The 27,268-nt window shown below is 52.2% G+C and overlaps 1 protein-coding gene across 2 annotated transcripts; it reads left to right on the top strand.

The window, feature by feature from the left end:
* On the top strand, positions 1-26,997 carry SLC41A1 (solute carrier family 41 member 1). 2 transcript variants are annotated; one of them, XM_047752514.1, is made up of 11 exons: positions 1-45; positions 2,832-3,855; positions 14,071-14,178; positions 15,302-15,373; positions 16,012-16,156; positions 16,305-16,451; positions 17,054-17,201; positions 18,334-18,413; positions 19,523-19,657; positions 19,954-20,102; positions 24,447-26,997. In XM_047752514.1, the coding sequence occupies exons 2-11, from the start codon at positions 3,481-3,483 to the stop codon at positions 24,630-24,632; spliced, it is 1,545 nt and encodes a 514-aa protein (XP_047608470.1). In that variant the 5' UTR covers positions 1-45; positions 2,832-3,480; the 3' UTR covers positions 24,633-26,997. The 2 variants fall into 2 exon arrangements, with proteins under 2 accessions (XP_047608470.1, XP_047608469.1); XM_047752513.1 differs by lacking the exon at positions 1-45 and adding an exon at positions 527-927.
* Positions 26,998-27,268: the final 271 nt, after the last annotated feature.

The following is a 27,268-nucleotide window of genomic DNA, read 5'->3' as shown; positions in this document are numbered from 1 at the left end:
GCAAGGTGACGAGCTAGCCCCAGAGGAGCTGTGTCCGAGATCAAGGTAGGGACGGTTCTCTCCGGGTACGGAGCGAGGCTTAAGAGCACGGAAGTGGCCGCTTGAGCCCCAGTGGTCAGAGCTGGATGGCTCCACGGGGAGGTTTCCCCGTCTTCCCGAAGGCCAGAGGCTGAAGGAAACAGTCAAGATGCAGGAGTAGACCCGCACAGGCGCACACGCCTTTAAAGGACGAGGAGAGGTCCCGGCGCGGCGGGGAGGGCCCGAGGGAGGTGGCACCGGGCCTGGAGCGTTGGTCAGCAGGAACCTGCCGGCGGATGCGCGCTGGGACCCGCGAGTCAGCGGCACAGGCAGCCGTATCCTTGTTCCCGTCACTCTTCGCACTGCGTTCGCCGGTGCCCCGCCTCCGAGGCGCAAAGCGAAGGAAAGGGGCTGGGCCGAGGCTGAGCCCGCCCCCTCCCCCAGCCTTCGATTGGCTACTGCAGTTGTCCATCCAGAATCTATTTTTGATGGAGGGGGGGTGCCACCCAGTCTGCCCCAGATCACGTTTGCCATTAGCAGCCAACCAGTCGGGCCCGAGTGCGCGGGCAAGAAGCGATTGGGGGCGAGTGAGCTCGGCCCCGAGGTCCCCTGTCTGGGTGCCACCCCCGCCCGGGCCCGAGGTGGTATATCCTGCGCTCCCCGGCCACCTCCCCCTCGTGGAAGTGGAGCGGCGGCCTCGGAGTAACGCGGAGGCGAAATGTAGCGAGCCGGGTATCTCGGCTGGACGCTCGCCTAGGCTGGGGGTGTGGGGTGGGAGGGTGGCGCACCGGGGGCCGAGTAGGACTGCCGAGGAGGAGTGATGAGAAGAGGGGGCTCCCTGCACCCCCGAGACCACGGGTCCCTGCTGCCACTCACCAGGCTCCCCCTTTCCTCCCAAGCGAGGGGCAGGTCAGTCCTGTTGGGTCCTGGGGGGTGGAGGGTGGCGGTGGAGGGCGGGAGACCTGGCGCGCAGCGCCTTTGCTGAGTCTGAAGCGGGGAGAGGCGGGAGGGCCACCCAGTTAACTGCTCCCCCTCCCCGGCTTTGGGGATATTAAAACGGCCTTTTTTATCCCCTCCTCGGGGCATCCTGAGTCACTTTTGCTTCTTTCATCCCAGGGCCTTAGGCCCAGCTGAAGTCCCTTTACTGGCAGTGGAGTGGGGTGAAGGACCGGCTTCTCTAACTTCGAGCCCCCTTTCGGGTTAAGTGACCTGCCAGGAAGACGGGAGGAGGAGGGAGAGTCAAGTTTTAGCGGACTCAGAAACTTTTCTGGCACAGGGGCAGTGGACTCTCTCCTGCTCAGAGGTTTCCTCCTGGAGTTCTAATGACGGTTTTGAAAGAACCACAGGACAGTGTTTAAGGAGCCTGGAAAAGGGAGTCCTGGTGACGTGAGTGGCTAGGAAGAGAAAACAATTCCCGTGGGCCAGTTACTGGAGTTTGGTCCACCCTTCCCCAAACTGGAGTTGACTAATTATGTGTGTTTGGAATACTTAAGGACCTATTCATCCTTCCTAGGGAACTTCTCTTTAAATGAACTTTTTTACTTGTAAGAGCTATTCTGGTGAAATGGAATAGGGTGGGATCAAGGCCTGGGGATACCTTCAGGGGAGAAAAGTGGGGCCCCTACAGCTAAAGAGACTTGCATTTGGGTTTTTGTGTGTGTGTGTTGCTTTGTTTGACGTATTTAATTATTTTCTTTTTTTCTGGTTGGTGCTTTTGTTTTCTGGTCTTGTTTTTTGTTTTTTAAGAATTCCATTATATCCAACTCTCAGTAACCCTGGGGAACAGGGTGAACCTAGATACTGAAGTGTGTGCATCATAACTGATAGTTTTACTCTCTTTCCCTTCAAACTGAGATAACACCCTTGTTCTATCTGACAAGCTCACGAGGCCAGCAACAGGGAGAGAGAAGTAGGCACAGAGGCCTGGATCCAAGTCAGTGTCTCAGCTTTTTGTAACACTGTTGACTCTCAAGGGCAGGAGTGGGTAGGCCTCTGGCACTTGGCCTTGGTCTGGCAGGCTTGCCCCATTGCCCAGGGAGTCCTCCCATTTGTTTGTTTTTTACCCCCCCCCTCAGGGGCTGGGGCTTTGGAGGGTCTGGGGATTGTCACTCAGTGATCACATTCTCCCTGCTTATTTGCCCTAAGTGACTCTCTTGTGACCGTAAATCAGTTGCTACAGTGGGGTGGCTAGGTGGCAGGGAGTTTGTGACTGATTTTGTAACTGACCCCACTGGGACACCACACCATTAATCTTGGGTTCTTAATGGTCCTTTAAGAAGGGCTCTCAGCATTCCCGTGGTGGCTCAGCGGGTTAAGAACCCGACATAGTGTCCGTGAGCATGTGGGTTCGATTCCTGACTTCACTCAGTGAGTTAAGGACCTGGCTTTTCCCATGGCTGTGGTGTAGGCTGGGAGCTGCAGCTCCAATTTGACCCCTAACCTGGGTACTTCCATATGCCACAGGTGCTTCTGTAAGATAAAAGAGGGGGGGAGGTCTCCCCCAGGATATCTTTGCCAGTCCCCCTTTGCTGAGAAGGCAATGCCAAGGTCTCCTGTGCTGCATCTTCCAATCCCAGGCTTGACCACATTTCAAGCTGGTGATCCCTGTGGGGCAGTGGGTTGCCTCTTGGGAAGACGGCAGGGGTCGTGCCTTGCCCAGCGTCCAGATGTCAAAGGGCAGAAACGGATGATTTTAGTGAAGAAAAGGAAAGCGGATTGCAAACTGCCTTGTGGGAGAATTCTCCCAGTAGGAGCTGTCCTCTGCTATATGGTAACATTCTCTTTTTCTCTTGTCTTCTCTCTTCCCATATAAGGTGTTCCATACAGATTCTTGTGACTTTTAAGGACCAGGGATTTGGGAAGGTGCAGGATCTTCCCAGGAAGAAAGAACATTTCTGGGAAAAAGGAGAAAGACGGCAGGTACTGCCTTGGGACCCGCAGAGCCCGAGGAGCTGTGGGAAGCTGACGGAGCCCAGTTAAGAGGTGGGGGAAGGAGCCGAAGCCCAGAGCCGAGGCTGCCTTTTGAAAGATCTGAACTCAAGCTACTTTTCATGAAAGAAGAGCCACCTAAGAGGGCACCCCAGACTTGACTGGCCTCTTCTGCTCTGGATGTCCCCTGCTCTGAGGAGCCTGTGCTAAGAACCAAAGAAGTTAAGAGGCAGGAGGAGTTTCCCCCAAGCACGGCGCTGGCCGGCTGGATCAGGCATCCGCATCCCTAGTGGCCCGGCTGCAGTCTGGGGAGGACTTTCTTGCTTCCCTCCTGTTTGCGGCTTCGGTGCTTGATGGGGCTGTCTGTTGGTGGATCAGATTTTGCAGCGCCTCTTAGGAGCGGGGAGCCGTGGGAAGAGGTCCCGCGGTGGCCAAGCCTGGGATCACCCCAAGACTAAGTTCTTTCCCAAGTTAGAAAGGGAGAGAAAGCAAAAAGAGAAAGAGGAAAGTTCTCCCTTCTCCTCCCTTCCCGTCATGTCCTCGAAGCCGGAGCCGAAGGACACCCACCAGCTGAACGGGACTGGCCCTACGGCCTCACCCTGCTCTTCAGATGGCCCCGGGCGAGAGCCCATGGCCGGGACCTCAGAGTTCCTGGGGCCTGATGGGGCTGGGGTAGAGGTGGTGGTGATTGAGTCTCGGGCCAACGCCAAGGGGGTTCGGGAGGAGGATGCCCTCCTGGAGAACGGGAGCCAGAGCAATGAAAGTGACGATGTCAGCACAGACCGTGGCCCTGCGCCACCCTCCCCGCTCAAGGAGACCTCCTTTTCCATCGGGCTGCAAGTGCTGTTCCCCTTCCTCCTGGCAGGCTTTGGGACTGTGGCTGCCGGCATGGTGCTGGACATCGTGCAGGTAGGACCTGGGTAAGGGCAGCTCTTGACCCTGAGCCCGGAGCTACCTTTTCCTCCTGGGAAACTGTCTCTTCGGGGTTTTCCTCCACCCCCCTGTCAGAAGCCACTGCTGCTTCCTGGAATACATTTTCCCTTTGGGCCATGGCCTCAATTTCTTCATCTGGTCACTTTTTACAGAAGCTTCGAGGAAGCCCAATAGCCCCGGGGATGTGGTCAGGACAGTATTGCTTAACAGAAGCAGAATGGGTTCCAGAGCTCAGGTTGGGAAGAGGAGAGATGGAACAGGGTCATTGCTAGCCATCCCTCCTGGGCACTGCTGCTGAGCCCCGCTCAGTAGGAGGCATTGATATCTGTCTCCTCTTTATGCTTTCTTTTTAAAATTTTATTTATTTATTTAGGGCTGCACCCGCGGCATATGGAAGTTCCTAGGCTAGGGGTCGACTCGGAGCTGCAGCTGCCGGCCTACAGCACAGCCACAGCAACACAGGATCCTTAACCCACTGAGGGAGGCCAGGGATCAAACCCATATCCTCATGGATACGAGTCAGGTTTGTAACGCGCCAAGCCAGCGCCGCAAGGAGAACTCCTCTTTATGCTTTCTTTTCCCTTTTCTTCGGGGTTTCAAGGATACCCAGAGTAGAAAGCTGGGTTTCAAGTCTCCCCTTCATCCTCCTGCCGGGCAGGAATTTGTCCAGCTGCCAAGAGGGTCTCAGATTAAGTGGGAAGGTTCTTAAAGGCATTTTGTGTTGCCGTCTGCCTGTAACCTTGGCAGGATCTCCTTGGGGAATGGGGGCGGGCACATGTTGCCTGATACATGATTGGGGTGGGGGCGGGGGGGGGTGGGGGCGGGCAGGGCATGAAAAGTCATAGAATTGCTAATTATGTGACATATATGGGGACAAAATATAACCAAACCTGGGCAGAACTCCTTGCTACTTACCTGTCCTTCATGAATCTGCCATGGGCAAAAAGAGCTCTTTGTGAGGCTCCTGAGTAGAATAAAGGAGAAGAATTGGCAGGAGCAGGACACTTAAGAGCCAGGGATATGCTGTGTTAGCCTATTGTAAGTTAGGACTTAGCCAGAACTTCCAGGTCCCAGAGATGGTTAAAAGTCTTGTTTCCAGCTAAAGGTTTTGAAGCTCAGGAAGGCACACAGAGCTGGGTTTATCTAAGTTCATCACTAGCATGTATCAAATTCCTACAGAGTACTGGGCTCTGTCTTAGGTACTCAGAGAAATCCAAAGCCTGGAGGAGATCTATCTTTTGCCCTTTGGGACCCCCCAGTGTGTCCCTAATTATGGAAGCTCCCAGGAGAACACAGAGTTCAGCATCTCCTCCCCTTTGCCCAGCCAACCCTACACATGATGCATGTGAGTCCTGCTGGCAAGTCCCACCATTCATTGCCTGTGTCCCAGGAAACCGGGTGGTTGGTTCTAGGTAGTTCCTTTGATAGCATCCACCTGGACCACTTTGACTTGAATTCTTAGGAGAACCCTGCACCTTTGGTTGCTAATGAGGATGGGTTTTTTGTTGTTGTTGTTTTGTTTTGTTTTTGCTTTTTAGGGCCTCCCCCACAGCATATGGAGGTTCCCAGGCTAGGGGTCAAATCGGAGCTACAATTGCCAGCCTACACCACAGCCACAGCAACACAGGGTCCGAGCCATGTCTGCGACCAACAACAGAGCTCACGGCAGCACTGGATCCTTAACCCACTGAGCAAGGCCAGGGATCGAACGTGCATCCTCATGGATGCTAGTCAGATTCGTTAACCCCTGAGACGTGATGGGAACGCTGAGGATGGCCTTTATGTCATGCCCAAACACCTTGTGCTGCCTCTTCTCTCCCCTACTCTGTTACCTCCATGAGGGCTTTTTCCTCATGGAGGTTAGGCAGCCAGTCTGGAGCCGGAAAGGCAGGCTTTGGGTTCCTGCCCCTGGTAGCTGCTCCTCCTCCTAGAGCAGTGAGCGGGGGTTTGGGGAGGAGAGGAAATGAGATCACCACCTCTTCCATCCCTTTCCTGTGACCTTGATTCTCCGTCTGAGAGTTTTCCAGTTCTGGTTTGGTGCCTCCAAAAGGTATAGAACCAGGGTCTGGTGGTGACCTGGGGTTGGGGGGGGTAATTTTCTGGATAATACGAACTGCAATGGGGAGCATCTGCTGGACTCTTCTGTAGGCCCATGATGTAGGAAACATACCCGTCTCCATTTTGGAGAGAACCTGTGGCCCAGGTGGGTTAGTAACTTGTTCCTGGTCATCTGACTCCGAACCTGTGCCATTAACCTCTATGGCCTTCACCATGGCCATGTTTTGCCATTGGTTAAAGACTCTGGGAGGAGGGAGTTCCCCTTGTGACACCACAGACACAAATCCAACTAGTATTCCTGAGGAGGAAGGCTTGATCCCTGGCCTCGATCAGTGGGTCAGGGATCTGACATTGCTATGAACTCTGGTGTAGGTTGCAGACTCAGCTCAGATTTGGCATTGCTATCGCTGTGGTGTAGGCCGGCAGCTGTAGCTCAGATTAGACCCCTAGCCTGGGAACTTCCATATGCCGCAAGTGTGGCCCTAAAAAGCCAAAAAAAAAAAGACTCTGGGAGGAGTCTGTTCTCTTTTGTCTGTCCTTGAAGAACAGGGTAGACTGGAATCTGGAACGACTGGAGTTGTATTCTAAAATGAGCAAGAACAATGGAGTTCCCGTCGTAGCTCAGTGGTCAGTGAATCCGACTAGGAACCACGAGGTTTCGGGTTCGATCCCTGTCCTTGTTCACTGGGTTAAGGATCTGGCGTTGCTGTGAGCTGTGGTGTAAGTCACAGACGCGGCTCGGATCTGGCGTTGCCGTGGCTCTGGCATAGGCCGGCAGCTGTAGCTCTGTTTCGACCCCTAGCCTGGGAACCTCCATATGCCGCGGTTGTGGCCCTAGAAAAGGCAAAAAGACAATAAAATAAAATGAGCAAGAACAAAAGTTGGTAGAGGGCCCCTCCCTCCCCCAGTGTCTCACACTGAGAATTCTAGGGCTGCAAAAGGATTCTGACATCTTGCCCCACATACACCCCTCACTCATGAGCCTGAGACATTGAGAGACCTAGGTAGGGAATCTTGGGAGCCTGCCCAAATGTGCCAGCTTGCACCCTTGGTGTAGCACCTAGGCCCACCCCTCGCTAGGGTCCAGTTGGTATAGATGACAAAGGCTGGTTTGTCCTTGTCGCCCTCCCCCAGCCTCCCTGCCACAGCTGGTCTGGAGCAGGCCTTGCAGATGGCTATGATGATATCATGGCGGGGGTGGGAGCCAAGAGACCTGGGGCCACAGGGAGACTCTTATTTCATATGGGGGGGGGCGGGGAATGACTACTGATCTCAGGTTCAGGAAGAGCAGGACACTTTCTAAGGATTCCTACCCCGCAGTCCCCTTCACAGACTAAGATGGGCTTTGGTGGGACAGAATCTGGGAATACCTAAGAGGCTGGGGCCATCTGGGAATGCTGGCTCTAGAGTGTCCCCCAAGTCTCAGAGCAACTAAGCAGGAGGCCACGTTGGTGCAGCTGACTCCTTGGTCCAAGCCCGGAAGGCCCATTTCTATCTCCTCTTATCTGCCCTCCCCTCCACTGGGGATAAGTACAGCCAGCCTGCACACTGAGATAAGGGGCAGGTGTACTGGCCAAAAGCAGGAAAAGTTTAAGTGGACTATGATCTGCTCCAACTTCCCTATATGTGGCTGAAAGTTCCTATCGCATTTGGGAAGGGTAGCAGGACTGGATCCAGTGTTGGAATTGAAGGGGTTGGGATCTGGGAGCCCTCCATGCTGCAGATGCTCTGCCTCACCCCCTGGTTTGGTCCAAGCTATTGCCCAGCATCTCACTTCCCTCTGTTGGCCTTTGGAGGGCTGGGGATGGCTTGGAGGGGGTGTGCCAACCTTCACCGGAAGTCCCAGCTGTGTTAAGACAGGTGAGCATCCTAGTTCCTTCTCTTAACTCATGACTCACTTGCTGAGGATCCCAAGCTGCCCAGAGGTTTTTCTCCTTTGACACCTATAGGATGTCTGCCAGTGGCTGGGAGGCGGGGAGAGAGCCTCCGGCTGGATTTACTCTAATCTGAGCTGACTCAGTTCTCACTCTGAAAAGTCAATTCCTGCTTCCCAAGTTCTCCCACAGCCTGGTTCTTGGAGCTTTGAGGGCCGTTAGTCTTCATGTCTTTGACTCGAACTTTTCTGAGCTGTGACTTCCTTCCCTGCTGCTATCCTCCGGGAAGGGAAGAGGCTCAAGGCAGAACACTCAGAGGCAGGCGAGGGTCTGTCTTTGAGGCCAGAGGAGGTGAGGGATGGAAGGACCAGGAAGAGGTAGCAGCGGGGCCACTGAGGCTGGAGACTTGGGGTGGTTGCTCTGAATCAGGATTATTTCTAAGTGCTGGGAGAAGCAGTCTCACCCCCAGAATATCAAGGACCAGTGAGCACCTGTGCCCCCTCCCACCTCCTCACAAACACATGGGTAGAGAAAGAAAAGGAAGAGGAAGTTCTGGTCATGGCTCAATGGAAACAAATCTGACTAGTATCCACGAGGATGCAGGTTCGGTTCCTGACTTCACTCAGTGGGTTCAGGATCCAGCGTTGCCGTGAGTTGTGGTGTAGGTCACAGATGCAGCTCGGATCCCGTGTTGCTGTGGCTGTGGTGTAGGCCGGCAGCTACAGCTCCAATTCAACCCCTAGCCTGGGAATCTCCATATGCTGTGGGTGCGGGCCTAAAAAGACAAAAAGACCAAAAAAAAAAAAAAAAAAGGCAAGAGGGGCTGCATTTCAGAGAAGCGGTGAAATCTGTCCATGTGTCCAGCCCCCACTTACCTCCAAGTGCTCTCTGGAACATGCCCTTTTCCTTCCCCAGCAGAGCAGGAGGGCTTGGCTGATGGGTGTGACATCAGGGGCGGGCCCTCCCAGCCAGGATGAAAAGGATGGGCCTGAATTAGGCCAGAGGAGGAAGGAGAGACACCCCTGTCACCACCGCGTTCTACCACTCCTCACCTTACCGGGCCACCCTGCTTTCCAGGCTCTCCTAGAGCTGTGTGTGTGTGTGTGTGTGTGTGTGCGCGCGCGCTCATGTCAGAGGCTCTCCCGCCTTTGAGAGCATTTGTGGGTGAAAAAAAGTATGTGTGTAGGCACTGGCTACTCTGCCCCATGTGCCAGCTCAGGGCTTTGCTGGGCTGGAGGTTGCGGGGTATGAGGTTCCAGGCTGTATCCTGCGCAGGCTGGGAAGACTTCTGCCTAAGGGCTGTCATCACAGCTGCTGGTTCTTCTTGCCTTCTGCCCTGCATCTTATGGTGGCTAAAACCTCATCCCTTCGAGGTCCTTGTGTAGCTAAAGGAGAGGTTCCTGTGTGCTGGGAGGCGGAAGGTTTGGGAGGTATAGGAGCAGCCGAAGGGGCTTAGCTAAACTTCATGCATTTTTTTTCTTAATCATAAAGACAGGGAGTTCCCATCGTGGTGCAGTGGTTAACAAATCTGACTAGGAACCATGAGGTTGCGGGTTCGATCCCTGGCCTCGCTCAGTGGGTTAAGGACCTGGCGTTGCCGTGAGCTGTGGTGTAGGTCGCAGAGACACTTCGGATCCGACGTTGCTGTGGCTCTGGCGTAGCCTGGCAGCTACAGCTCCCATTAGACCCCTAGCCTGGGAACCTCCATATGCCACAGGAGCGGCCCTAGAAAAAGGCAAAAAGACCAAAAAAAAAAATCATAAAGACAAAGAATATTCAGAAAATATTGCTGGCATTCACTGGGAGTATTTCTTTCCAGGCTCCTTCACTCTGCCAACACATGTACACATATTCCATACGCCTACCTGGAGATCTCAGCTTTTCATGGAGCTGGCAGCTTGGAAGCTGCCAGGGGTAGATGTTATGCAGCAGGGTCGGGGTGGGAGGCTGGGGGAGGGGAACAGAGGAAATTCTTCCTCTCTGGTGCAGGGTGGCCAGTTGAGGTGAGGGAGGAGGAGGCGTAGCAGAGCAGGGCCTTGCCTGCTGGGAGCTGGAAGCCCAGTGGTATGCACCAGCTGTGTCCAAGAGTAACAGTGCCTGAGTTCTCCCAGAGTGGATGGGGCTCACTGGGGCTGCCTTCTCTCTGGGGGCCTCCTGGCTCTTCCTGTGGGTGCCTGAAAGCTCAGCAACTGTTGCAGGGGCGGGGTGGACGGGGGGAGGTTTCTTTGCCATCCTTAGTGTTCAGAGAAAGCCTTCCCTAAAAAGAGTCCTGTGCTTTCCACCAGTGAGAGGCTAGACCAGGAGCTCCTGGTAGGAATTCCCTCTTCTCATCAACATCCCCCCCGCCCCCCCCAAAAAAAGAACTCTGGTAAGAGAAGAGAGGTTCTTGCCTTTTTAAGAACATTTCCCCCCCACCCCCGCTGCCCAGTGTTGAGCCTCCCCTGGTCTCTAATCCTGGCCCCAGGCTCCTCTGATTTCCTTGCTGCTCATCCTTTTTTTTTTTTTTTTTGGCCATGTGCACGTCATGCAGAAGTTCTCAGGCAGGTCAGGGATGAAACCCAAGCCGTAGCAGTGACAATGCCAAATCTCTAACCCACTAAGCCACCAGGGAACTCCCATCCTTTGCTGTTGTTGTTGTTGATTTGTGCCATCTTGCAAAACTGAAACTCTACACCCATTAAACATTTAGTTCCCTTTTCCTCTTCCTCCCAGCCCCTGGTAACCACCATTCTACTTTCTATTTCTAGGAATTGGAATGTTTTGGATACCTCATATCAGTGGAATCATATTGTATTTGTCTTTTTGTGACGGGCTTATTCACTAAATATAATGTCCTTAAGATTCATCCATGTTGTTGCATGTAACAGGATTTCCTTCCTTTTAGGTCGTTTCTTGTGTGTATAGACCATGTTTTATTTATTCATCCATCCGTCAATGGACACTTGGGCTGCTTCTACCTCTTGGCTATTGTGAATAATGTTACTATGACCATGAATGTGCAAATATCTCTTTGAGACCCCTCCAGAAGTGGGATTGCTGGATCATATAGTAGTTTCTTAATTTTTTAAGGAACATCCATCCAGTTTTCCATAGCAGTCGTACCATTTTCCATTCCCATCAACAGCACACAAGGGTTCCCATTTCTCCACATCCTCGCCAACACTTGTAATTTTCTGGGTTTTTTAAAAGTTGCCTAGTAGGTTTTTTTTGTTTTGTTTTATTTTGTTGTTTGGGCCACACCCTTGAAATGTGGAAGTTCCCAGGCTAGGGGTCACCCTCACCCTGGCAATAACCAGAGCCACTGCTGTGAAAACACCAAATCCTTAACCCCCTGAGCCACAAGGGAACTCCTCGAGTAGCTTTCTTTTTTTGTTTGTTTTTTTGTCTTTTCTAGGGCCTCTCCCGTGGCATATGGAGGTTCCCAGGCTAGGGGTCAAATCAGAGCTGTAGCCGCAGGCCCAAACCACAGCCACAGCAACACGGGATCCGAACTGAGTCTGCGACCTACTCCACAGCTTATGGCAACGCCAGATCCTTAACCCACTGAGCAAGGCCAGGGATGGAACCCACAACCTCATGGTTCCTAGTTGGATTCGTTAACCACTGCGCCACAACGGGAACTCAGAGTAGCTTTCAAATAGCCAGTCCTGGCTTCTGCCTTTTTCCTTCCTAGCCCTAAGGCATGCAGTGCTCTGTGAACCTCAGTTGCCTCATTTACAAAGTGGGGATAAAAATTGCTCCTACCTCACTGGGTTGTTGATAGGATGAAATGAGAAAATGTACACAGTGCCGACCTAAACGATGTCGGCAGAAAGAATGGGTTGGAGAGCCAGGCCTGATGGTCTCAGGGCTGGAATCCATGTCTCCTGACTCCCAGTCCAGTGCTCTTCCTGCAGGAGTATACCTCCCTTCCCTAGCAGAGAGGTTGAGGAAGGTATGAGGAAGGGGTAAGGGGGTACAGAGGAAGAATAAAAAACCTCTTGCAAACCAGCACACTGAGGTTTGGGGGCCACAGCCTTCATTCAGACTCTGTTCTGCAGGAGAATTGCTGTGGCTGAGGCCCAAGGCCCTTGGAGATAGAAACCAAACAAACTCTCTAATCTCAACCCCAGCCCCGTGGAGGCCAGCGCTTAACAGCTGAGACAACACCACCCAAGGCTGAGGCCACAGAGAAACTAGACTCAAGGCAATTTGAAGGGAGAGGGCAGAGGAGTTCTGGGGTGTAAGCCAGCCCGGGGTGACTCAGCTGTGCGGGTCCCCACCATCTTCTCCCCCGGCTCCACAAAGCAGGCCGAGGAAGCCGAGCCAGACGAGGGTCTCCTGACGGGCAGAGTCTCTCTGTGTCTCCCCTGTTCTGGAGAGAGGGCTGTGTTGTTTGGAGTACCATGGGCTTGGTTTGCTTCCAGGGTTCCTGGAGGAAAGGAGGCTAACAGGCTCGCTCCCCGCTGTTTCCATTTCCTCCTCCGGCCCCTGCTCCAGACTCTGCAGTTGTAACTGAGCAAGGGCTCCTGTGCCCACAACACACAAAAGCCAAGTTCTGCCAGTGGCTGCAGCCGAACGAGGGCTTATTGCAGGGCACCAAGCAAGGGTGTGGGAGACAAGCCTCGGATCCACTCCAACTTGGTCTTTTTTTTTGGGGGGGGGGGTCTTTTGTCTTTTTAGGGCCACACCTGTGGCAAATGGAGGTTCCCAGGCTAGGGGTCGAATCGGAGCTGTAGCTGCCAGCCTACACCAGAGCCACAGCAACAGCCAGATCCAAGCCACGTCTGCGACCTACACCACAGCTCACGGCAACGCCGGATCCTTAACCCACTGAGCAAGGCCAGGGATCGAACCTGCAACCTCCTGGTTCCCAGTCGGATTCATTAACCACTGAGCCATGACGGGAACTCCCAACTTGGTCTTTGAGTTAGGGGTTGTTAAAGGGGAAGGAAAAAAAGCTGGGGTGAATCATCGCATTGCGACTTGTTTTATTACTCAATGAATTTAATTACATGTATAGTCGGACAACCATCATCACACCCCAGTTTTATAGCATTTCCATCCCAAACTCCCTGCACATCCCCCCGCCCCCCAACCTGTCTCATTTGGAAACCATCAGTTTTTCAAAGTCTGTGGGTCAGTATCTATTCTGCAAAGAAGTGCCCTGTAATCCTTTTTTTAGAATTGTGACTTTTTTTAAAGGTTAATTCCTTATTATTATTATTATTATTTATTACTCAAGGAATTTATCACATCTGTAGTTGTATAATGATCATCACAATCCAGTTTCACAGGATTTCCATCCCACAACCCTAGAATTGTGACTTTTCTTAACTGTGGATTCAGGAGTCAGAATGCCTACTGTTTTAAGAGTCTCAGGTCTGGGGTTCCCTGATGGCTCAATGGGTTAAGGATCTGATGTTGTCACTGCTGTGGCCCAGGTCACTGTTCTGGTGCAGGTTTGATCCCTGGCCCAGAAACTTCCATATGTCAAAAGTGTGGCCATTTAAAAAAAAAAAAAAAAAGAGTCTCTGTCTGGTGGTCCATGACCTGAGGGTCTGTTAGCTCATCTTACCCTGAGTCTGTACATGAACAACATTATCATCGACCTCAGTAATTTCAGTCATCCGGCTGATTGGTGTTCAGTTAGCACAGGATTGAGGTCAGAGGGGACAAAAAAGGAATTGAGGTCAGAGGGAATAAGAAAAGGAATAAAAGGAGTTCCCGTCATGGCTCACTGGTTAAACGAATCCAACTAGGAACCATGAGGTTGCAGGTTCTATCCCTGGCCTCGCTCAGTGGGTTAAGGATCCAGCATTGCCATGAGCTGTGGTGTAGGTTGCAGACACTGCTCGGATCCCGCGTTGCTGTGGCTGTGGTGTAGGCCGGCAACTGTAGCCACAGCAATGCAGAATCCAAGCCTTGTCTGCAATGTACATCACAGCTCAAGGCAACCCCGGATCCTTAACCCACTGAGCAAGGCCAGAGATCGAACCCACAACCGGCTGTGGCTGTGGCGTAGGCCGGTGGCTATGGCTCCGATTGGACCCCTAGCCTGGGAACCTCCATGTGCCAGGGGAGCGGCCCTAGAAAAGGCAAAAAGACAATAAAAAGAAAAAGAAAGAAAAAGAAAAGGAATAAAGTTTTGGATAGATACATTATCATAATTAATCATAAACTCAGGACAGGAACTCACTTGGAGCCTCAGTTTCCCATTCCACCTCGATGCCAGCCCTTCGGGGCCCTGAAATTCTTGGGGTCTGTTTTCACTTTACAGCACTGGGAAGTCTTCCAGAAGGTGACGGAGGTCTTCATCCTGGTGCCTGCCCTGCTGGGGCTGAAGGGGAACCTGGAAATGACCCTGGCATCAAGGCTTTCCACTGCAGTGAGTGTCCTGGCTGGGAGGAGGCGGGCACGGAGGATTCGGAGCAGCTCAGAGCCTGACTGGGAAAGGACCACAGGCCGGTCGCAACTGCCCAGCTTTGCAGTACGGGTCTGGGGTGGAAAGGTGGAGGGAGATCCCAGGCTGGTTGTCCGGCTCCTGGGCAGGGGCTCCCTGCCCAGAGTGGTTCCCAGGCTCAGTTTCTCGATGTCCCTGGACTCTTGCCCCACCCCCTGCTTGGCGACTCGCCTCGTGACTGTTTGTGCAGCTTTGACAGGCGAGCATCATGCTGGTCCCTCCACCTGCACAGATGGGGGCCTCCTCTGATCTCCAGCCCTGCTCTGCAGCTGGCCAGGAGCAGAGCCAGGCCTTCCCAGCCCCCCTCCCATTCCACTCCTTTTCCCCTTTGGCAGCTTGCTCTTCTGTAAGGGGACAGATGAAGGGGGCTGCTCATGACTCCCACCTCCTAGTACCTCTTAGATCAGCCATCACGGTTCAGAGACTGAACCAGATATAAGGCCATGGGATGGGAGGGAGGAAGCAAGAAAACTCAGGAGGCCCGAGGAGCCAAGTGGCAAGGATGTCCCCACACAGCCGTGAGCCTAGAGAAGGCAGCAGAGAGAAGCCACAGCCAGCTCTCCCACCCCAGCCTGACTCCAACCCTGCAGCTTGCCCTCCTGGCCTCTTCTCATGCCACCTCACTCCTTCCCAAACACTCTCATGGCCTCCGTCCCGCATCAGCTGCTGACCTTTCCTTCCCTAAGAGAGCAGCTGGCCTCAGAGCCAGGGATCGATCAGGTCCTCCGAACTCATGTGGGAACGAGTTACCCAGATGAGCAGGACAGAGCATGGAGTCGGCCTCTGCTCAGCAGCTGTTCTAGGAAGAGGGGGCGAGGAGGCTGCCTTGGGAGCTCCCTTCCTGCCCCCCACCACTCCCAGCCTGCCGCAGGAGCTCAAGGCTATTTAGCTCCTTCCCCAGCCTCTCAACCCCGCTTCACTTTCCCTGGGGGTCGTGTCCTGGTCCCAGAGTCTTAGGTCACATGCGCTGATCCAGGCAAGGTCCTATAGATGGAGTCGCAGGCCTTTTCTAGCCTAGAGCTCCAGCCCCTTGTCCTCCGTCTCCCAGGCCAACATCGGGCACATGGACACACCCAAGGAGCTCTGGCGGATGATCACTGGGAACATGGCCCTCATCCAGGTAAGAGAGCAGGGACCAGAGACAGTGGGTTGGGCTTCCTCCTTCGTCAGGATCTGAAAGGCTGAAGTCAGCGCCCCCCTGGCTCCTGAGTGAAGCCCCAGCATCCTGCTGAGCTGGCTTCTCCCAGAAGACCTCCAGGAGGTACCCAGGTTTCCCAGGAAAAGAGCCAAGCTCTTGAGGTGGGGACCTCAGGATCTCCAATGTCAATCCTTTACTTCCACGGGTGGAGAGGGCTTGGGTCGCCACAGATCAGACTCAGGAGGACACTCAGAAGTGAAGTGTCCGGGACCATTGTTGTCGCATCCCCCCATGAGGCCACACAGCTTCCAGCTGGGAGTCTTCCCCCTTGAGTCCCAGGTCTTGTGCCTGGACTGAAGTCTCAGGCTCTCTTGAACCTCCCCAGTCCCCAGAGGATCACTCGTTCAGCCAGTAACATGTCCTGGCCTCCTGCAGGGTGCACTACCCGGTACTAGTGTCTGGTGCGAAACTAAATAAATAAAGACATCATTCCAGCCTGGGAGGACTGGACAGGCCAGCCCAGCCTGCCTCCTGGGGCTGCTGAGGTCCAGGAAGATGTCTGGCTAAGTGCTCAGTGACCTCAGCTAAAAAGCTCTCTGCATTACCATGCCCCTCCTCAGGTGCAGGCCACGGTGGTGGGCTTCCTGGCATCCATCGCGGCCGTCGTCTTTGGCTGGATCCCTGACGGCCACTTCAGCATCCCACATGCCTTCCTGCTCTGTGCCAGCAGCGTGGCCACGGCCTTCATTGCTTCCCTGGTCCTGGGTAAGGAAGGGAAGGGAAGGGCAGGGGAGTAGGAAGGGGTGCCCCAGAGGTGTCAGCTAAGCCTGGCATCTCCAATCTCTCTTTTCAAGTTGATAGATAACCCCATTATCTCTTCTTACCCCGCCCCACCCCTCTCCTTCCGCCCCAGGCATGATCATGATCGGAGTCATCATTGGCTCCCGCAAGATTGGTATCAACCCAGACAATGTGGCCACGCCCATCGCTGCCAGCCTGGGCGACCTCATCACCTTGGCACTGCTCTCAGGCATCAGCTGGGGACTCTACCAGGAGCAGGGTGAGGCTGAGGCCACCGAGGCTGTGGCCAGGGTGGACTCTTGGGTGGGATTTGGAGAGACGGTCGTGGGTTTGCAAACATAAAAGGATTTCTTCTATGTTCTTAACTGTTTGGTTGAAACCCTGTTTGTAGTAACTCCCTCCCTTAGAGAGATGAGGCAAAGTACTTATCACAAATTCATGCAGACAGCAGGAGCAGGGGTAAAAGTATCTGAGAAATATGTGTGGTCCTGTGGATTCTTATTTCCTTTGGAGGGATAAGGTGGAAAGGCACTCAAAGCTGGAATTTGCTTGCAAAATGAAGAAGAGAAAGGGAGATGGGGATTTCTGGGGATCAAAGCAAGAAACCTAGGATCTGGTCTCTGCCCCTAATAAGTTCAGTGCCTGGGAGGCTTTCAACCTTGGTTTCCTCATCTACAAATGGAAAAGGCTGGCCCTATCTACCTCGTTGGTTTACAGTGAACATCCAATGAGGTAATGCACTCACTGGGCATTTAGCATGGTATTACTCTTGATCTGTTGGGACATTTGCAGACTGGGCCAAGCAGAGGCTTGGACAGGGAGCCACGGTACTCACCCCCCTCTCTTCTCTGCCTCTCTCAGATGTCTGGCAATATATCTACCCCCTGGTGTGTGCCTTCTTCGTGGCCCTGCTGCCTGTCTGGGTGGTGCTGGCCAGACGGAGCCCAGCCACAAGGGAGGTGTTGTATTCGGGCTGGGAGCCTGTCATCATTGCCATGGCCATCAGCAGGTAGGCTCAGGCCCTTGATACCCACCCCCGGCCTCCCCTCTCCCTGCCACAGACTCACTTTTAAGCTCTGGAAAGAGAAAGTGAGGCTCAGACCGTAGAAATACAGATCAATAGATCAGTTACATGACCTGTTCTGTCCCAAATGGGTCTTATTAGAAAGCAGAAGCACACAGAGTTCCCATTGTGGCTCAGTGGTCAAGAACCCAACTAGTATCCACAAGGATGCAGGTTCCATCCCTTGCCTCACTCGGTGGGTTAAGGATAAGGATCTGGTGTTGCCAAAAGCTGCGGCATAGGTCCCAGACGCGGCTTGGATCCAGCATTGCTGAGGGTGTGGTGTAGACTGACAGCTGCTGGTCAGAGTCAACCCCTAGCCTGGGAACTTCAATATGCTGCAGGTGCGGCCCTAAAAAGAAAAAAATAGGATAAGATAAAATAAAATAAATAAAATAGAAAGCAGAAGCATATTGGCTTAGGAAGCTAAAAAGGCATAGCTGGATCCAGGGATATAAATGATATCATTAGGGCCCCAGGATTCCTCTCTCGGCTCTGCTTTTCTCTGCTTTCTTCTGTGGTGGCCTGCAGTTTCAGGTTTGCACTTTCTTACGCTTACTAATTACAGCAGGGAGAGAGAGAGTCTTTCAACAGTCCCACAAAGTCCCATTATAGAATTTCATTGGCTGTCATCCAGTCACCTGGCTATTCCTGAACCAATCACTGCGGCGGTAGAGATGTGCTGCTCTGATTGGATGGCCCCAGGCTTCACCATCCTCCCGGAGCAATGTCACCACAGTGACTGGAGTTCGGGAGAGGTGGTTCCCTGAGGAAAAGCGCAGCACTGTCACCAGAAGGGGAAATAAATACTGAGCAGGCAAAACAGCAGGTGGCTCCTCTAGACAAATAGGGGGGTGGGTGAAGGAGGCGGCTGCCTGGCCCAGCACCACCAGCTTGCTTGGGGCACTGTACCAGTGTGAATGTCCGGGGCTCTGGCCGGGGAGGCAAGGACTGGAAGCAGGGGACTCCCAGGAGCCACCTTGCTGTCCACAGCCAGACAGGCCTGCGCCTGTCATCCTGGGACTGCAACAGAACCCTTCAGTGCTCTTTGTGTTATCTTGTCTTTGTGTCCATGTAGCGTGGGAGGCCTCATCCTGGACAAGACTGTCTCAGATCCCAACTTTGCAGGGATGGCTGTCTTCACGCCTGTGATTAATGGTGAGGTCTTGGCATCAGCTGCTGGGGGAAAGAAGAGGATGGGATCAGAGGGTCTGAGGGGGCCTCTGTGTCAGTCCGAGTTCTAGCAGGCAAGGAAGTCCCGCTCAGACAGTTCAAACTTTAATGAAGGAGTTCCCTTCGTGGCTCAGTGGTCTGTGAACCCGACTAGGATCCATGGGGGTACGGGTTCGATCCCTGGCCTCACACAGTGGGTTAAGGATCCGACATTGCCATGAACTATGGTATAGGTCACACACCTGGCTCAGATCTGGTGTTGCTGTGGCTGTGGTGTAGGCCAGTGGCTACAGCTCCAATTCGACCTCTAGCCTGGGAATCTCCATATGCTGCAGGTGCAGCCCTAAAATAGAAAAAAAAAAAAAAAACTTTGAAGAAGCTTCCCACAGAGGTGGGAGCAGGGTAGAAGGACCCAGAGGTTCCTCGAGGGTCAAGGGGAAGAGGTGGTGTTTTGGGAGCTCAGAGAGAATGCTTCTCTGCCCCCCACCCCAAGGGGTTAACCTCTGCCAAAAAGCAGGGAGGGGTCAGGAAAGAAATGCCTGACCTCCCTCTCCTCCCACCCTCTCTGACTGTCTACTGGTTCCTCCCGATGAAGAGACCCAGTTAGAAGCAGCCAGCAAGGGAGGCTGGTGATGCAGTCTGTAGAAGTTGGCTTCCCAGGGCTCAGAGAAGGCTGAGAAGGGCAGGGGATAGGTTGGGATAAAGGGCAGAGTCATTAGCACAGTTCCTAGAAGAGGTACCAGAGTTCGGAGCTCCACCCTGAAACTGTTTGCTAGAACCCACACATGAGCATTGGGTATCTGGGTCCTTTGGAGAAAGGCTGAGGCAGACGGGGCCCCGTGCCTTTGGCTGTGTGGCACAGCAGGTGCATACGCTGTACTGGTGGGTAAGTCAGGCTCCCTGAGTCCGCCTGTGTCCTACAATCAACCACACCGGTCAGTCCCAGTACAGGGGACTGTCACATCTCCGTAGCAGGAAGATGGGAGGAGCCTGGAAGGAGGGGTGCCTTTGTCTTCCTCCTTAGTGTCTCCCGGGGACTGGTGAATGGCCATCCCCACCCCCCGCCATGTCTCAGGTCTTACGTGTCTCTGCAGGTGTTGGGGGCAATCTGGTGGCCGTGCAGGCCAGCCGCATCTCCACGTTCCTCCACATGAATGGGATGCCGGGGGAGAACTCTGAGCAAGTCCCTCGCCGCTGCCCCAGTCCTTGTACCACCTTCTTCAGTCCCGGTAATGCCAGAGGTCCCGCCCACTTGAGCTTCACGCTATCACTTTTGCAACAGCCGGAGCCCAGAGCTGTAGGCTCTTTTTTTCTGTTGGGCTCTAGATCCCAGCTGTCTTGGAGGGCAAAGCCCAGGCAGGAAGGCTGTGCTTTCCTGGGACACCCTCGGGGCTGGGCACCACGGGATAGAGCTGTAGAGACAGTCCCCTGTCTGTGGCCCCAGAGTGTAGCGAGGTACCACCTGGCTGGGAAAGGCTCTCCTCCTCCCCTCCTCCCCCTCACACTGTCTCTCTCCTGGTCCCAGATGTGAATTCCCGCTCGGCCCGCGTCCTCTTTCTCCTCGTGGTTCCGGGACACCTAGTGTTTCTCTACACCATCAGCTGTATGCAGGGCGGGCACACCACCCTCACACTCATCTTCATCATCTTCTACATGACAGCTGCACTGCTCCAGGTACGGGCTGGTGGGGCATGGCAAGGGGCCAAGGCTGCCCTGCAGGGATGGAAGGGGACATTCAGGCTTGTCCTATCAGACATTCTGCCCCCTCTTTCTCTGTGACTGTGTGGCCAATAAACACTGGGCAGGTTATAGTTCCAGCAAAGTCACTAATACACTGCGTGACTTTGGCGCCGTTGTTTCACTCCTCTGAGCCTCAGTGATCCATTTGTAAGTTGAGAGGAATGAACCGAGGGTGGGAGATTTCAGGCAGGTATGTAGCCTGGCCACACAGCTCCATGTGGCTCTGTTTATGTGCGGGCATTTCTTGGGTGATTTCATTTGAATAAAGGGTTTCACGGGAATTTCCTCGTGGCTCAGAGGCTAAGAATGCAGCACTGGTTGTCACTGCCGTGTCTTTGGTTACAGCTATGGCGCGGGTTCAGTCTCTGGCTCGGGAGCTTCCACATGCCAAGAGTACAGCCAAAAAAAGTTTTCACAGCTTGGAAAAGTATCAGAACTACACCCTTGCCATTCTATAATTCTAGGACACCTTCTCCCTGGTTTTCTACTATATTTTTTTCAATTTTTTATTTTGAAATAATTACATATTCACAAGAAGTTGCCCCCCCCGCAATGTACAGAGAGATCCCATGTACTCTTCACCCAGTTTCCAACATCTTGCATAATTATAGCACAACATCAAAACCAAGAAATCGGAATTCCCTTTGTGGTGCAGTGAGTTGAGAATCCGACCGAAGCAGCTTGGGTCGATTCAGAGGCATGGGTTGGATCCCCAGCCCGGTGCAGGTTAAAGGATCCTGCATTGCTGCAGCTGTGGCATAGGTCACAGCTACAGCTCGGATTCTACCCCTGGCTAGGGAAGTTCCTTATGCCACAGGTGCAACCATAAAACAAACAAACAACAACAACAAAAGACAGGAAATCCACATTGGTACAATGCACAGATTGCACTTTTTTTTTTTTGTCTTTTTAGGGTTGCACCAGCGGCATGTGGAGGTTCCCAGGCTAGGCGTCGAATCGGAGCTGTAGCTGCCTGCCACAGCCACAGCCACAGCCACTCCAGGTCCGAGCCACATCTGCAGCCTATACCCACAGCTCACGGCAACACCAGATCCTTAACCCACTGAGCAAGTCCAGGGATTGAACCTGTGTCCTCATGGATGCTAGTCAGATTCGTTTCCTCTGAGCCAGGACAGAAACTCCCAGATTGCACCAATTTTACATGCACTCCTGTGTATGCAGGTGTGTATAGTTCTGTGCAAGTCTATCAAATGTACATTCCTGCAACCATCACCACCATCAAGATAAACCATGGTTCCATCACCACAAGGCTCCTTCATACAACCTATTTTATAGCCAGACTCACCCTCAGAATCACATTTTAAATGTCTGGATTTGTTTGGTTTTTGTTGTTGTTGTTGTTGTTGTTGCTATTTCTTGGGCCGCTCCCACAGCATATGGAGGTTCCCAGGCTAGGGGTTGAATTGGAGCTGTAGCCACCGGCCTACGCCAGAGCCACAGCAACGCGGGATCCGAGCCACGTCTGCAACCTACACCACAGCTCACGGCAACGCCAGATCGTTAACCCACTGAGCAAGGGCAGGGACCGAACCCGCAACCTCATGGTTCCTAGTCGGATTCGTTAACCACTGCGCCACGACGGGAACTCCTGGATTTGTTTTTTGAATAGGTAATAAGAGTCACATAGTTCAAAAAATTTTTAAGGTTCATAGTGAAACTCAGCGAAAAGTCTTTTCTCTTCCCAGCCATCCCCACTTCTCTTCCTCACAGGCCACTGGTGTTATGTTTGTTTTCTTTCTTCCTTTCTTTCCTTCTTTCTTTTTCCGAGGTATAGTTGATTTACAATGTTATGTTAGATTCTGGTGTACAGCAAAGTGATTCATATATATATATGTGTGTGTATATATATATATATATATGATTCCAGGTTATTACAAGATATTCAGTAGAGTTCTGTGCTATATAAGTAGGACCCTGTTGTTTATCTAGATCTATTTCTTTTTCTTTTCTTTTTTTCTTTTTTTTTTTTTTGCAGTGGAGGGGGGGTGCGCACCTGTGGCATATGAAAGTTCCCAGGCTAGGGGTCGGATCAGAGCTACAGCCGCCGGCCTACGCCACAGCCACAGCAACACCAGATCCTTGACCCACTCAGCAAGGACAGGGTCCAACCCACATCCTCATGGATCCTAGTCGGGTTTGTTAACTGCTGCTGAGCCATGACGGAAACGCCTAGATCTATTTCTTATATATCCTTTAAGCTTATTCTATATTTATACAGGCAAACATACATGTTTTTCTTATGTTCCTCCTTTTTTAACCCACGTGTAGCACACTACACGCGCTATCCACACACCGCTTTTAACACTTAACATTTTATCTTAGAGATCATTCCACATCCGTGTGTAAAAACAGAGACCCCTGATTTGTATGGCTGAATTCTCTTGTGTTGTATTGATGTACCATAATTTTTTAAATTTTTTTTAACTGAAACACAGTTGATTTACAATGTTGCATTAGGTATATAGCAAAGTGTTTCAGGTTTATTCTTTTTCTAATTCTTTCCCTTTATAGGTTATTGAGTATAGTTCCCTGTGTATACAGTAGGTCATTGTTGGGTAACTGTCTTATATATTTTACACATAGCAGTGTGTGTGTGCTTTTGTGGTGAGCTGCGGTGTAGGTCACAGACATGGCTTGGATCCTACATTGCTGTGGCTCTGGTGTAGGCCAGCAGCTGTCATTCTGATTCAACCTCTAGCCTGGGAACCTCCGTATGCTGTGGATGCGACCGTAAAAAGCAAAATAATAATAATAATAACAACAATAAGAATAATAATAATAAAGGTTCTTCCTGATCCCTTAGCTGCCACCTCCCAGCCACATGTCCTAGGGCCTTTCTTAGGAGGCAGAAATGTGGGGGCAGCTGCTGCCATTCCCTTCCTGGGGCACATCCTGAAGTCCTCCTGGCCACTCTCTTTATTTGGGATTCTTGTGGAGCTGCTGGGAAGGGTGTGAGGTTCTGAAGGGCTGGCCCTCACCCAGGGCTGGGGCCTGGGCCACAGGAGTGCAAGGCAGCTATGTGCAGGGCAAGGCTAGAACTGCAACCTCTGGCTTCCTTGGAGAGAAAACAAGAGAGCAGCTCAGTTTGCCTAAAATAGGTATCACTTCTGGCTCCTGGATCCCCCAGTGGGCCCTGGTTCCAGTATCTGAGACCCTTCAGGCAGAATTTACATACCACAGTATTTACAAAGCGCAGTCGGGAGTAAAACCTCCCAAATGACTGTGCTGAAGCTTTACTGTTAGAAACCATTTCATTTCTCGCACAGATGCAGTCATGTGGGGAGCCCGAGCGACAGAGTACATAGAAGATGCAGGCCTGCCCACTCCCGCATAATATTCTAGATCCAGTTCATCACCAATTTAAAAGTGCGTGTGAATCTTGTTAAAATACAGATTCTGATTTAGGAGATCCAGGGTGAGGCCTGAAGTTCTGCATTTTTAACAAGCTCCCAGCTATTGTTGCTGCAGCTGGTCCTGGGCCCACTAGCAATGTTCTAGATCCTTCTTAATTTTCTATGGTAATGGAAGAAAAGCGAGGATACAGATAAATCAAAGCAACAAATAACCCAAAATGTCTTTTGGATGGGTGTGGACCGCCTGCTTTATATTTAGCTAACTTCTATTTTGCTAGGACTAATGTTAAAATAAACTTGCATTCTCTGTGGCCACAAAAGCAGAACGGGAAGGGTCAGGAGGAAGGCAGCTTGGGATAATCAACTGTTACTCAGACAACTGTGCCGGCAGCCACCTCAAACACTGTCCTTATTCCACTCTGTTCTGAGGACAAATTCCTGTGTGAAAAGGAAACTCCAACCCCCAGCCTCCTGCCGGGCTCCCAGAGTGACCAACATGGCAGGAATTGGAGAACAGGACCCGAGAATAGGATGACCCAGAATTAGAGGCAAGAGGGCTGCATTCCTACAAAAAGGAGGATGTAGATTAGAGAGCCTCCTGTTTGGTGAATTTGGGAGCAGAATGTAATACTGATGTGGGCGCCTCTCAGGAGTAGCGGCATCTTCCTTCCCAAAGAACTTGAATTACACCCATCATCTGTTCAAAGTGGTAACCGTGGGGTGGAGGAACTTAGAAGGGTTTCAGGGACGGAAAGACAGAAAGACGGAAAGACGACGAGCTGTCCCAGCTCAAGGTCTGTGGAGAGCCAAGCCTTGTGATGCAATGAATGGCTCCGCTTGCGTGGCCTCTGGCTCCCCCTGGAGCGCGGGGATGGCTACAGGCTGGGCCTTTCTCTTTCTCCAGGTGCTGATTCTCCTGTACATTGCAGACTGGATGGTGCACTGGATGTGGAGCCGGGGCCTGGACCCAGACAACTTCTCCATCCCGTACTTGACCGCTCTGGGGGACCTGCTCGGCACCGGGCTCCTAGCACTCAGCTTCCATGTCCTCTGGCTCATTGGGGACCGGGACACGGATGTGGGGGACTAGCCTGGTCACGCACCCTTCTCTCCACCCCTCTGCACTTTCTGTTTGAAATATGTTTGGGTCCCCTTCCCCCACCCCACTCCACACGCCCACCTCTTTCCAGGACTTCACTTTGATACCGAATTCTCATTATTTTCAATGGGAATTTTTATACATTGAGCCAAGTCGGTATAGCAAGAATTCAGGTAGGACAGATGGACTGAGATGAACAGTACAAGTAGATTTCTGAGCCAATCACCAAGTGCAATTTCATGGTGGATTGGGGCAGAGGTTTCCGTCTGGGATCTGGGGACATTTGGTTTAGCTTTAGTAAACTCAGCCTCTGTGAGTGGGCTCTGGTTTTTGGGGTTTGTTTTTGTTTTTTTTGTTTTTTTTTTTCTTTTGGTTGAACAGAGGGATAAATATCACTTCCCCCCCCCCCGACACACACATACTTTTTCTAGAAATGGATCAACTTCAGAGCACTAGACAGGAAACAGCTGCTTCTGGCCCCAAATAATCCTAACCCCAGTCTCTGCCCTTCTGCTCTCAGAGTGAGGTGGACTATTTAAATTGTGTACATGCTTCTCACCCAATTGCCTGGTAAATACCAACAGCCCCTCCCTCTGATCTTTTGCCAATCGATTGTCTCATCCAGGAAGGAATGAGCAAGTGGCCTGGTCTCCCTGTTGCCCCATGTCCACCCATAGGCTTGCCAAGATCTGTGTCCTTCCTGGGCCCAGAGGACAGATCCTTTACCTCTGTTCAACCTTCATCTCTAATTGCCTCTAAGCACGACCTTCCCCAGAGCTTGCCTGGTTGGGTTCCAAGATTAGGGACGGAGAATGGGTATGTGGAGAGTGGCTGGGACATTGAGGGCAACCAGGGGTGTTTCACTGCTGCGGCTTCTCCTAAGGACATCATCACATGGTCACCTGAGACTGTCGCTTCCTAAAATTGCCCATTCTTTCATACCGTGGAGGCCTGTTTTCCTCTCTTTTGGCTTCTGCTCACGTTCATCATTCATCATTCATTCATTCACTCATTCAACAAATACACAGCCTCCCCAAGAGGAGCTTGTCTGCAGGTCTGAAACATTCATCGAGCGCTATCTGTTGAGTGCCTACTACAATGTTAGATCCTGGGCCAGGCACGGACTGGCCAGGGGTAGGGAGAACACAGCTCTAACCTCTCCTCGTGCCCCAGCTATGTGCCCTTTCCAGTCCGGTAGAGAAAGTTTCCTTGCTAGAAGGATTTGCATCTGTATCACCAAGCCGGGTTCTGCCGCGATTCCCCTCCCAGATCCCTCCTCCCGGCAATGCTGACCACAGCTGGAAACCCCAGCCCTATTGCTCCACCACTGTTGAGGTCCCTAAAGACCCCTTCATCGCTTTCCCTTCCCTCCATCTCCTCATCAGCCACCCAAAAGAGGATTCAGAACTAGAAGGTTGGCACCAGCCGGCTACTTCTACCTTTCTCGGCCTAGCACAAGACTGAGAGAACACGGGAGCCTCTGCATCTTCCCCAACATTGCTGTGAACAGACCAGAAGTCTGTCCACACTCACACATGTACACCTCTGGGCATTGGATGCGGGATTTTCCTAGCCTCTCTAGCCTCATCTATCTACAGCTTCCCTCTATAGCCCATCTCCAGGGGACGACGAGACAGTGACCCTGTCTCTTACGAAGCCCATGCCTCATGACAGGAGCATGCCCAATACCTCCAGGGACTCTCTTTTCTCCATTTTCACCCAGGCCGTCTTCCAGAGTCTAGAACCTTAGGATTGGAAGCGTAGAGGTTATCTAGCTGGGGTTGTGTCCCACAGACTTAATTAACACCAGCCTGGCCTTGTTTCTGCTCTTCCTCAGGCCTTCCTTGTCCTCCATTTCCAAACACCTTTGCACACAGACTTGTCTTGTACAGGCGCCAAAACCAATTCCTCCGCCGCCGAGGCTGTGTCCCTGTGATCTGCAGTCACCCCGGCCCCAGTCGCTCACCCCCTTCTCATCGCTGGAGTTCTGGCCAGGCTGCCTTGGAGGACGCCAGAGTGTCCTGCTTTGCTTAAAAAAAAAAAAAAAGCAGGAAGGTCGGCGTATCCTAAGCCCTGAGCGTGTGAACAGAGGGAGGCCTGTGGGGTGAGAGGGAAAGAAAATGAACTTCCTGACTTCATGACTTTTGTGGAAGATTCACTTCTTTTCCCCCAACTGCACAAACTGCATGGACTTTTGGCCTGGCTGCAAGGAGCAACATCGGTTTACTCTTCTATCCTTAAAAAAATGACAGAACTGTGTCTTAAGAGAATTATTTATAGTGACTATAACTGAATTGACAAATGTCAACGTAACTGATAAATTATATTTGGTAAAATAAAGAGGATGTTTATTTAAGTGCTTGGTGGTTCCTGTGTGTCTCATCAAAAAGCAGTTTCCGCTGTTCTTTTTGGCCCCTTCTGCAGTCCCACCCTTTCGTGGCACAGAAGTGGACAGGGGCCAGGGTGTAGCAAGAAATGAAATATGTCTTAAATACACAGGTGTGTGATAGAAAACAAACAGCAATCATTACTGAGAAGCAATCACGGGTGCTCTGGGACATATTCCAGAAACCAGTGCAATGTCCTTGCTCTCCACATGCTGACTTGGCTTCGATTAGGATGTTGTG

This window comes from Phacochoerus africanus, chromosome 11 (assembly GCF_016906955.1).
Source record: "Phacochoerus africanus isolate WHEZ1 chromosome 11, ROS_Pafr_v1, whole genome shotgun sequence".
In the NCBI taxonomy this organism is placed as follows: Eukaryota; Metazoa; Chordata; class Mammalia; order Artiodactyla; family Suidae; genus Phacochoerus; species Phacochoerus africanus.
Note: the sequence above shows the minus strand (reverse complement) of the source record. Positions and strands in the feature narration are given on the sequence as shown.

Coding starts and splice junctions, on each gene's coding strand:
- SLC41A1 (XM_047752514.1), top strand. CDS start 3,481: ATGTCCTCGAAGCCGGAGCCGAAGGACACCCACCAGCTGAACGGGACT. Junction 16,452..17,053: donor GGGACTCTACCAGGAGCAGG/GTGAGGCTGAGG, acceptor TGCCTCTCTCAG/ATGTCTGGCAATATATCTAC. Junction 17,202..18,333: donor ATTGCCATGGCCATCAGCAG/GTAGGCTCAGGC, acceptor GTGTCCATGTAG/CGTGGGAGGCCTCATCCTGG.